At 30.5% G+C, this 10258-nt stretch overlaps 3 protein-coding genes across 4 annotated transcripts; 1 reads left to right on the top strand and 2 right to left on the bottom strand.

The window, feature by feature from the left end:
• Nucleotides 1-1824: 1824 nt before the first annotated feature.
• On the bottom strand, nucleotides 1825-7803 carry LOC134835378 (zinc finger protein 62 homolog). Its single transcript, XM_063850255.1, has 5 exons — nucleotides 7647-7803; nucleotides 6247-7585; nucleotides 4052-4115; nucleotides 3217-3913; nucleotides 1825-3156 (listed from the first exon to the last, which is right to left on the bottom strand). The coding sequence occupies exons 1-5, from the start codon at nucleotides 7755-7757 to the stop codon at nucleotides 1870-1872; spliced, it is 3498 nt and encodes a 1165-aa protein (XP_063706325.1). The 5' UTR covers nucleotides 7758-7803; the 3' UTR covers nucleotides 1825-1869.
• A 430-nt stretch (nucleotides 7804-8233) lies between these two features.
• LOC134835377 (activator of basal transcription 1-like) lies at nucleotides 8234-9030 on the top strand (the record flags this gene model as incomplete). Its single annotated transcript, XM_063850254.1, has 2 exons — nucleotides 8234-8595; nucleotides 8654-9030. Coding segments are annotated over exons 1-2 (690 nt in total), but the record flags the coding sequence as incomplete, so codon positions are not given.
• LOC134835902 (uncharacterized) lies at nucleotides 9002-10054 on the bottom strand. 2 transcript variants are annotated; one of them, XM_063850905.1, is made up of 2 exons: nucleotides 9428-10054; nucleotides 9002-9374 (listed from the first exon to the last, which is right to left on the bottom strand). In XM_063850905.1, exons 1-2 carry the CDS (start codon nucleotides 9812-9814, stop codon nucleotides 9033-9035), a joined length of 729 nt encoding a protein of 242 aa, XP_063706975.1. In that variant the 5' UTR covers nucleotides 9815-10054; the 3' UTR covers nucleotides 9002-9032. The 2 variants fall into 2 exon arrangements, with proteins under 2 accessions (XP_063706975.1, XP_063706976.1); XM_063850906.1 differs by having other exon boundaries at nucleotides 9002-9362.
• Nucleotides 10055-10258: the final 204 nt, after the last annotated feature.

The raw sequence follows: 10258 nt of genomic DNA, 5'->3' as shown, positions 1-10258 counted from the left end.
AATATAAATAAATAACAATGATGACTGTCCACACACTTAGTCTTTCGTCAAACACTTTTGACACTTTTATACTACTTTTACGAAATAATAAAAAAAAAAAAACAAAAATCATTAAAAAGCCCAGTGTAAATATTAGCTTTTAAGCAAATAATTAATTTGCCATAATTTAAAAAATAAATAAATAAAAAAGCAGATCCACACAACAAAAAATACACAAAAATGCCATATATTAACATAAAATACAAGAGTAAAGTTCAAATATTCAAGCCATACAAATATACGAGACACCGATACAAATTTTTGCAGTACAAAAAAAAATATTTATCATTTAACACAATTCCATAACCGAAAATAACTAATTAATTTCACGTTTAATTTCAATCTAATTTCAATTGAAAATTTAAAGTTTTTACATTTTAATAATGTTTTTTTATGGGCGATGCAGTATAGAAAAATATTTCACATTTAACAAAAAAAAAATAATAAATTTGAAAAAGAAATTATTTAATTTTACAGGTTTTTTTGGCTCAGAATTTTTGAAAAATCAAAATGATTTATTCACATTTGAAAAAAAAAATTAATTAATTAATAATGTTTCAATTATTTTATTACAAATTTTTATTTTTGGTTTAAAAAAAATTAAATTAATTAAAATAATTTAATTCAAATTTAAAATAAAATATTAAAAAATTATTAAGTTATTAATTTAAAATTCTATAAAATTAAAGCAATATTGCCATAATTTGAAAAGAAAAAAAATTGATTGATTAAAATTAAAAATTTAGTAAAAATTTATGTTTTATCTTAATAATTTTTATTTACAAAATTTATTTTGCAAAATTAGTGTTTTTTTTTTTTGAAATATAAAATAGTAAAAAAAATGTGAAAATATTTTTCAGATTGCATTCGCGTAAACCAAATTTTAAAAACAAATTCTATAAATTTCTTATACTTCTTTATTTACAACAAAAAAAATTAAATATTTGTCAATAATATTTTTTTTATAAAATTTTAAAACAAAAACTTCTACTAAAAAAATAAAATATATGAGCAAAACTTTTGGATCTCCTCTAATCAAACATATACCGCTACTACTAAAACACTACATACTTTCAATGTTCAATAACAATAACAAAAAATATTAAAATAAAAAAAACTACCGAGATTTAATGTGAAATGCAAATAGGATAAAATATTATTATTATTACTGATAATTTTTTACGATAAAAATCATTATTATAAAAATAAGCCTTAAAATCATTTTTGGATATAAAAAAATCGCGGCCTTTATTTAAACAAGAAAAAAACTTTTATTTTTAATAAATTTTATTTTTAAAATTTTGACTGAATAAAAATATATAAAATGTTTTTAGTAAAAATAAATAAATTAATTAATTATCGCAGACAGAATGTATACGATCGATAATTATTGTGCTGTCGTCTTTCATATAGTTAAAGAGTTTTGGTTTTAATTTTCTGATTATAAATAATTTGAAAAGTGATTTTAAGTTGTAAATATATTTTTTTTATTTTTTAATTTATTTTTTTAAGATTTCCTCCTTTAGATTTTAAGGCAATAATTTAGTTTTTTTTAAATAATAAAAAAAAACACAAAAATATTTTCTTACCTTAAAAATTCTCAAATTTTAGCGTTTAATTTAATCAATAATTTTAATTTTTTGTACTATTTAAGATTTAATAAATAAATGAAAAAAATCAACAAAAAATAGAAATTAATAATAACAGTTTTTAGATGTATTTTTAAGTGGAGTAATAAAATATTATATGTATTTAAAAAATATTTTCTTTTATTTTTTTCCTGATTTTTCTTACAAAAGACTTGAACGAAACCGCAGAAAAGAAACTTTTTCATTTTTTATTCGCCCCAAGATATTCCGAATTATGAACTCTCTGATAATGCGCTTTCAGGTACGACGATTGATAATATCCCGTATCGCATAATTTGCAATTGTAAGGACGCGTTTTCGAATGCACATAAGAATGTTTCTTCAGTTTCAGATTTGAGAAGAAACTTTTTTCGCATTGGTCGCATTTGTAACGTCTTCCGTGTTTCGCTTCCTTTTCGTGCTTCAATTTGGTGCGATGCGGTTCGAGTTTTTGGCAAACTTGGCACCACGATTGTTTCCCGGTTTCTGAGTGTTTGATGCCCATGTGGATGTGCCGAATGTGTCTCTTTAGGCCGCCACTTGTGTAGAAACTGGCGCCACATTGATCGCAAATTCGCGTTTTTGTCGTGTGAGTGAGTCTTTTGTGGTGATCCAAGTCGGCCTGGCATGCGAACGTTTCGCCACAAGTTTCGCAAGGCGGTGAAGGAACGTGGAAACGTGCTATATGGTACTCGAGAGCGGCAGCGGAGACGAGGCTTGACGAGCAAAGATGACATTGGAAAATATTTCCGCAGGATTTTCGATGATTTATGTATTTGCTGCCTTTTTCAAATTTACCGTGGCACGACGGACATTCCCTTGTACTAATGTGTTTCGCCGCTATATGTTTCTCCAACTTTTCTTTTGTAGGAAATTGAAGATGACAAATGTCACAAACGAGACGAATTTCATCGTTTTTATGGAATTTCTTCACATGCGCGACCAATTTTGGCTTTAACAAAAACTTTTCCGGACAAAATTCGCAGAAAAATAATTTTTGTTTGCCCTCATGAATGGTCCGGAAGTGATTTAAGAAATAGACTTCGGTGTTGCAGTAAAGATCACAAATCGTGCATCGAAAAGCCTTCAAAGTTTTGAGCGAATGTTCCAGTACCATGTGTTTATCGAAGGTAATTTCACCATTTCCTGCTGATTTTTGACGAACCGGGAAGAATTTATTGCAAATAGAGCAATTTTCTTGTGCAATTTCGTCATTTTCCACAATTGTGGACTCAGATCTGATGGGGGGCTCCCATTTGATTATCTCAGGTTCCAAAAATTCATGATTAATGGTATTTTCTTCATATAAATCACGGAATCCCGCTTCAACTTTTTCTTGTAATTCATCGTGAGCGTCTAAAGAGGTTTGTTGGAGGAGAAAATTAGTCGCATTTTGGCAGGAACTTTGAAAATTTTGAATTTCATCTAATTTTTTGCAACAATTTGCGCAAAAAATTAATTTTTCGTCAGGAATGTGCTCGGATTTTATCTAAAAAAATATTTTTTTAAGAATTTTTATCAAAATTTCTCATGAAAAGCAAAAATTTACCTGATTTGAGTTAATTAAAATATTGTAAGTCGCAATTAACGACCCAGTTGGAACAAAAATCGGTGTTTCGGTTGATAGACAGCCACAACAATGTGCAATTTGAATCTCTGGAGGACTTTCAGGTTCAGGAAAAGACCAATCATTCCAAGAAAACGCGTTATTTCTATCAACTTCCATACTATTTTGTGCATTTTCGGCTCTTATTGTCTTTGGCGCCTTCTTCAACTGTATTTCTGGTCGACGTTTTCGGAAGTTATCCATCCAATCAATTCCTGCCATTTGATTTTTGTCCCAAGATGAAGGATAAACGACACCCTGTTGCTTCGCAAACTCATATGCGATTTCGCGACATTGGGTTCTTGTGATATTCGGATCCGGACGATCCAGAATGAATTTTGCAAGTTCTTCTTCTTGTTGGTCCGTGAAAATTTTTTTAGCAGTCTTTTGAGTAACAATTGTTGAAATATTAGGATCATTAAGAACGTTTTCTATGTTTTCAAGAGAAGAACCATCCAAAGAGATTTCAGAACGCAACTTTCTGATGCGGCTATAGAGAGTTTGTTGATTAATTTTATGTTTCAGAGCCGCTTGATGGACGGAAATTTGATGTTTAATCACATCCTCGACTGCAGCAGCGATGTCGGCTTCACTTATTTTGGGTCTGTCGGTTTTTGGTTTGTAGTTTCGAACCATTTTGCTGAAAAATATAAGAAATTCGAAATGTAAACAAAACTAAATTTATGAAATTTTGTATAAATTACATGTTTTTGATTAGGTTTTTTGAGGTTTTTCTATGTATTTTACCGTTAATTAATTAAAAATATTAAATTCTTACCATTTGAATGTATATATTAATTGATATTTTAATCCGAAATTAAATTTTTTTAGCCGAATTTTCACTTTCAAAACAATCAACAATAATAATGACTTGAATTAGCAGGCTCGCGATTTTTGTTCGCTTTTTAGGGGGGAAAAATTTAAATTTGAAATTTAACGGATTACAAACTCTTCATAATTCTCATAAAGGATTTTTTCGCAGACATTGAAATTCATCTCCTGCTTAATTGACTCGTAAATGTGTGACGGATCATAGTTCAACAGTTGGGAATTCTCGATCGCTGCATCTTGATAACAAGCTCCAAGACGCGCCAACTTCTCTCCTTCATGAAGTAGAATTTCGCCAAAATAATTTTTTTTGCTGTCTTGTGAACCATATTAATCCACATTCCATCTTTTTGAACATTTGAGATGGTAGCGGTTTGTTCCCGGAAATGGAAATTGCGACACGAAAAATGTTATCAACGTCCTCCTCTTGCATTTCCTTCAAAATTACGAAATGCCGCTCATGGTGCCCACTACGACGAATACTGACGTAATCTTCTGCTGTCATGAAGTCGATTTGAAGTCCGGCGTTCTTCAAGTCTCGTATCATTTTACCTTGAGGGAAACCGGAAAATTATTTAAATGTCGTCCCTTGAAATTTTATTTTATTTGTCGTCGTCCCTCCACTAGACCAATTATGCCATTTGCGACAAATCGATGTAAATTTTTTTTTATCTTGCCCTCCCCCACTAGTGTGTCCAAAAGCTCGAGCTTTTTGAGGCTCGAGCTTCAAGCTTTTTTTGACGCCAGGCTCGAGCTTCAAGCTCAAGCTTCAAGCCTTTATATAGTTATACAAATTAACAATTTCTAAAAATTTTGTTTTGAATTTTTCGCATATTTTTGGTCAAAAATAATGAAAAATATTTAAAAGTTTTTGAAGCAAATTTGTGAAAATTGGATAATAATTTAAATTGAAATTTTGAAAAGTTTGTTGAAAATTTTTTTTTAAATTTTGATTTTTGAAGCTTGAAGAAAAAAATTAAAAAAAAAAATTTTTTTTTTGAGTATTAAATCACTTGAAAATTTAAAAAATTTAGTCAAATATCGAAAGAAATTTAAAAATACTTAACTAAAATTTAATTAATTTAAAAATTTTTAAAAAAATAAATAAAATTAAATTAAATTTTAATGAAATTAATTAAAAATTACACATATACGATTAATTAATTAATAATTTTTTTAAATAAAAGTCATTGTCTCTAAAAATATACATTAATTCAATAAATTTCAAACTGTTTTTAATGAATTTTACAACAAAAACTCTTATTTCTCTAAAAAATTTGAAGGCTTAAAGCTCGAAAAGCTCGATGATCAAAGGCTCGAGCTTCAAGCCTGACTTCAGGCTCGAGCTTCAAGCAAGCAAGCTCAAGCTTTGGACACACTATCCCCCACATTTTATTTTCAAAAATTTTTGATTTTATTTTAAATTGTTTTTTGGAGCTACCTTAATGATTTTTTAAAAAAAAGCAAGCTAGTTTGTTACCGATATTTTAGTTATTTTTACAGCCAATTTTAAGGTTTTAAACTATTTTAAAGTTTATTTATCAACTTTTTGAATAAAAAATTAAGAAGTGATTTTTTACAAAAAAAAAAAAAAAAAAAAAAAAAACAATATAAATTTGGTAAATAATAACGACTGAAAATTTGAAAATAATTTTTTAGAAAAAATTTTCAAAATAATTTTTGGAAAAGAAAAAATAATTCAAAACGTTAATTTAATAACAATGTCAAAAATAAATAATGAACAATTTTATAATTTTTCCTTACAAAATAGTACAAAAATCTATATAAATAAAATTTCTACATTCCTACATCCCTATGGTTTGAATACAAAAATGTAACGCGAAACAGAAAACGTTTTTGGAACACCCTAAATTTCAAAATACAGCATAATCTTCCAAAATGGGCACCCTAAATTCAAATAAGTGTACCAATTAAAAAAATGTTATTCTTAAAGTCTAAATTCAAAAAAAAAAAAAAAATTAGGAAAAAAATTTTAAATATTAAATTTTTCGATAAATAAAGTCGCATTCAGATACGTTAATTTAATTTAATGCAAAAAAAAAACATATGACAAAAAAATCAACCATTGAGTATTTTTCGTTTTATTTTGTGAGATTTTTCTTAAAATTAAAAAAAAACTTTTTCACTTCTTAATCGCTCCAAGATACTCCGAACCATGAGCTCTCTGATAATGCGCTTTCAGGTACGACGTATGATAATATCCCCGATCACACAATTTACAATTAAAAGGTCTCGTTTTCGTATGCACATGATAATGTTTTTTCAGTCTTGCCCCCGTAAAGAACGCCTTTTCACATTGATCACATTTGTACCGTTTTCCGAATCTCGCTTGGCGTTCGTGTTGTTTCTTCGTTTCGTGCGGCTCGAGTTTTTGACAAACTTCGCACCATGACTGAGTGCCCCTAAATTTATTCTTGATCCCCAAATGTGTGTACTTGATGTGATTCTGCAGTCCGTTATCTGTGTAGAAAGTCATACCGCATTGCTCGCAAACTTTGGATTTTACCATGTGAGCCATCTTTTTGTGATGATCCAATTCCGTTTGGCATGAAAACGCTTCGCCACAAATGTCGCAAGGCGGTGACGGCATGTGAAGGCGTTCAATGTGCTTTTCGAGCGTCGCCGCGGTAAAAAGAATTGCCGAGCAAATGTGACACTGGTAAGTTTCGCCGCAGGATTTTCGATGTTTCGTAAAGGCTAATCCCTTTTCGAACGTTCTAAAGCACGTTGGACATTCGCGTTCTTCCGTGTGACGTCGTTCCATGTGATTTTTAATGCTGGCAAATTGATTAAATTCCCGCTTGCAAATGTCACAAATGTACCGAGATGCCTCGTTAGGATGAAATTGCCTCAAGTGACTGTGCATTTTTCGCTTCAGAACGAAACTTTCTTGACAAAATTTGCAGAAATACATTTTGGTTTGGCCCGAATGAATTTTTTTCAGATGCACTTTGAGACCCATCGAAGTTTTGTACGTGCAATCACAGAGCTTACATCCGAAAAAGTTTATGGTTTTCCTGCAATGCTCTTCGAGAATGTGCTGAATGATCGTCATTTCACCGGGATTGGCGAATTTTTGTCTTAGTGGAAACGTTTTTTTACAAACGACGCAATTTTCTTGTTCAATTTCTTCCTTTTTCACGATTTCAGGTTCACATTTGACAATTTCCGGTACGAATATCTCATTTTCTTCCTGTAAATCGTAAAATCCGGTCTCAATTTCGTCCATTGGTTCATCGTGAGCTTCGAGAATTTCGTGATCAGAGACATTTTCTTGATACAAGTCACGAAAACCAGCTTCAACTTTGTCCCGTAATGCATCATGAGGTTCAAAAGAAGTTTGTTGGAGTAGAAAAGTAATCGATTGTTGACAGGAACTTTGGAAAATTTGGATTTCATCTAATTTTTTACAACATTTAGCGCAAAAGAGTAGTTTTTCGTCGGCCACTGGTTCTAGTTTTACCTTAAAATGATAATTTTTAAAATATTTTTTTAAAGTTTTTAGGAAAAATATTAAAATTTACCTGATTTGAGTTAAGTAACAAGTTGTAAGTGGCAACCAAAGACCCAGATGGAACAAAAATTGGTACTCTTGTTGCAAGACATGCACAACAATGAGCAATATCAGGCTTCATTTCCTGAAAATTGCAATTTTCTTATTAAAATTTTTGTTTTGTTTACGTTTTTCTTTGTAAAATTGCATTTTGCTAATTCAATTAGGTCATTACAATCATGTTTTATGTTTTCAAATTTTTTTTAATTTTTTTTTTAGTTGAGGTAAAAATTTAGAAAATTCATTTTTTATTAAAAAAAAAAAAATTTTTTTATTTTTTAGAAAATTTTATTTTATTTATTTCAAATTTTTGAATTTTATTTAAAAAAATTTTATTAAAAAAATTAATATTTAAATATCATGAGGTCAAAAATTTATTTTTTATTTTATTTTTTTTATTTTTAATTTTTTTATTTTATTTTATTTTTTATTTAATTTTTTCCGAAAAAATCCACAAAAATTCGAAAAATAATTGAAAACAATTTTATTTGTTGTACCGGCCTCTGTCATCACTTTCATTCGTCTCACATTGAAATTTGGCAACACTGAACACGTGGACTTAAAAACAAAAACAAATTCTCGAAACTTGTAAAATTTTTAATTAAAAATGAAGAAAAAACGCAGCATTTTATTAGTAAAACCGCAATCAGACGAAAGTGATGCCAGTGAGGAGCAACTGGAGAATGGAAATAACGAAAATGGCGAAGAAGAAAAGGAAGACGTTGAAATGGAAAACGAACAAAGTGCTGAGGAAGAGACAAACAACGAGCCAGAAGTCGTAAAAAAAGAGAAAAAACGCAAACCGGGCATCATTTACATTTCTTCCATCCCAAAATATATGAATGTGACGCTACTTCGCGAGCACTTGGAACCATTTGGCGATTTAGGAAGAGTTTTCTTACAACCTGACAAAAAATTTCGTAAGTAATTTTTAATTTTTCATCAAAAAAATCGTAAAAAAAAAATTATTTTTTTTAGAATATCGCAAGAAAAAAGCCAACAGCACAAAAAATCTAGCAATTCATTTCACCGAAGGCTGGGTCGAGTTCCTCAGTAAGCGACGTGCCAAATTCGCCGCGGAAAATCTCAACAACAAACCAATATCAACGAAGAAAAATTCCCGTTTTTGCGATATTTTGTGGAGCATGAAGTATTTGCCGCGCTTCAAATGGGTCCATTTGAGCGAAAGACTCACGTACGAGAAGCAAATGTACAAACAAAAGTTGCAAGCGGAAATTTCGCAAGCACGCAAAGAGGCCAACTTCTTCCAAGCGAACCTTGACAAGAGCGAACACGTCAAAAAAGTCAACAAGAAAAAGGCCAAAGAGGAACGGAAGAAAAATAAAGTTACAGAAATTTATTCTTTTGCGTTGTCCATTTTGTCGAGACATTCCAACAGGAGATAATTGAGCTTGCGCTTGATCCGATTCGCCTCTTGGACATTTTCGATGGTTCGTAATTCAGAAGCGATATAATTCCCAAAGGTTTGGAAGCTGTCTTCGACATTGCGAATATGGAAATTCTCTCGGGCAGGCAGAAAATCCAAGTTTGAAGTTGATTCTGGATCGTAATCTTCTTCGGCGAGAGATCTTTCTTGCTCAGAAATGGGTTCATCGTCAAATATTTCCATTTCTTCCTTGATTTCTTGTTCAGTCTCGTCTCCTTCGTTGTCGCCGTTCGAGTTTTCCTGCAAAAAATTCTATTTAAATTCAATTTCATACACGAATTTCTTCAAAAATACTCAAAACTCACCATTTCCGATGTAGAATTCCCTTCTTTTTGCACGAGAAACAGCATTTTGTCGTAAAATTTCCACGAAACACTTTTTTCATTGTTCGTTTTCTTCAACGATCGCAAATGATTTTGGCGGAATTGTATCCGGAGGTTGTCCCATTTCGTTTGTAGCTCCTCCGGACTAAATTTTCCCCGGAATTTCGTTGCGATTTCGAACCATTTGTCACGACGAATATTTCGGATGTTGTGTTTTGAGTGTGCGGCGTCCCAAAGACAGGGATTGCTCTTGACGAAGGCAATGAGACGATGTACTTCACCGGGATGAAATGATAAATTGAGTCCTGAACGAGGTCTTTTTCTGTTGTATTTGCGAGATCCAAAGTTTTGTGATGAATTTGTGTTCATTGTGTTTGCTAAGTAAACAAATGTTTGTCATAGGAATGTCAAAGTTTTTGATTAAAAGAACGTTTCGAACATATTTTGAATGAAAATCTTAAGTTTTTTAGTTTTTTGGCTCGAAATTTTGTATTTTTTATAATTTTTTGGCTCAAAAACTAAAGAAAATTGAAAAAATTGACAAAAAAGTTTGGACAAAGTGCGTTTTTAATGAACCCTGCTTTGCGAAATTACTCACATCCCGTTCAAATCATATGTCGAAGTGACAGGTAAATGTGCAGGGATGTGACTTTTGAGGGCTCATTTCATATTTTTTATTGAATTAGAAAGTTTCGAATGAATTTTATAAATTTAGTCTCCAAAAAATCATTTTCGCAAAAAAAAAATGCAAAATTATCGACTTTTAAGTAATTTTTAGAATTTAGTTTTAAAAAAGTTTGTCAAAAAATAAAT

This window comes from Culicoides brevitarsis, chromosome 3, assembly GCF_036172545.1.
Source record: "Culicoides brevitarsis isolate CSIRO-B50_1 chromosome 3, AGI_CSIRO_Cbre_v1, whole genome shotgun sequence".
NCBI classification, from domain to species: Eukaryota; Metazoa; Arthropoda; class Insecta; order Diptera; family Ceratopogonidae; genus Culicoides; species Culicoides brevitarsis.
The sequence above is the reverse complement of the archived record's forward strand: the minus strand, read 5'-3'. Positions and strand labels throughout refer to the sequence as shown.

Coding starts and splice junctions, on each gene's coding strand:
- LOC134835378 (XM_063850255.1), bottom strand. CDS start 7,757: ATGAAGCCTGATATTGCTCATTGTTGTGCATGTCTTGCAACAAGAGTA. Junction 7,586..7,646: donor TGTTACTTAACTCAAATCAG/GTAAATTTTAAT, acceptor TATCATTTTAAG/GTAAAACTAGAACCAGTGGC. Junction 3,914..4,051: donor TTAATATATACATTCAAATG/GTAAGAATTTAA, acceptor TATATTTTTCAG/CAAAATGGTTCGAAACTACA.
- LOC134835902 (XM_063850905.1), bottom strand. CDS start 9,814: ATGAACACAAATTCATCACAAAACTTTGGATCTCGCAAATACAACAGA. Junction 9,375..9,427: donor GGAATTCTACATCGGAAATG/GTGAGTTTTGAG, acceptor GAATTTAAATAG/AATTTTTTGCAGGAAAACTC.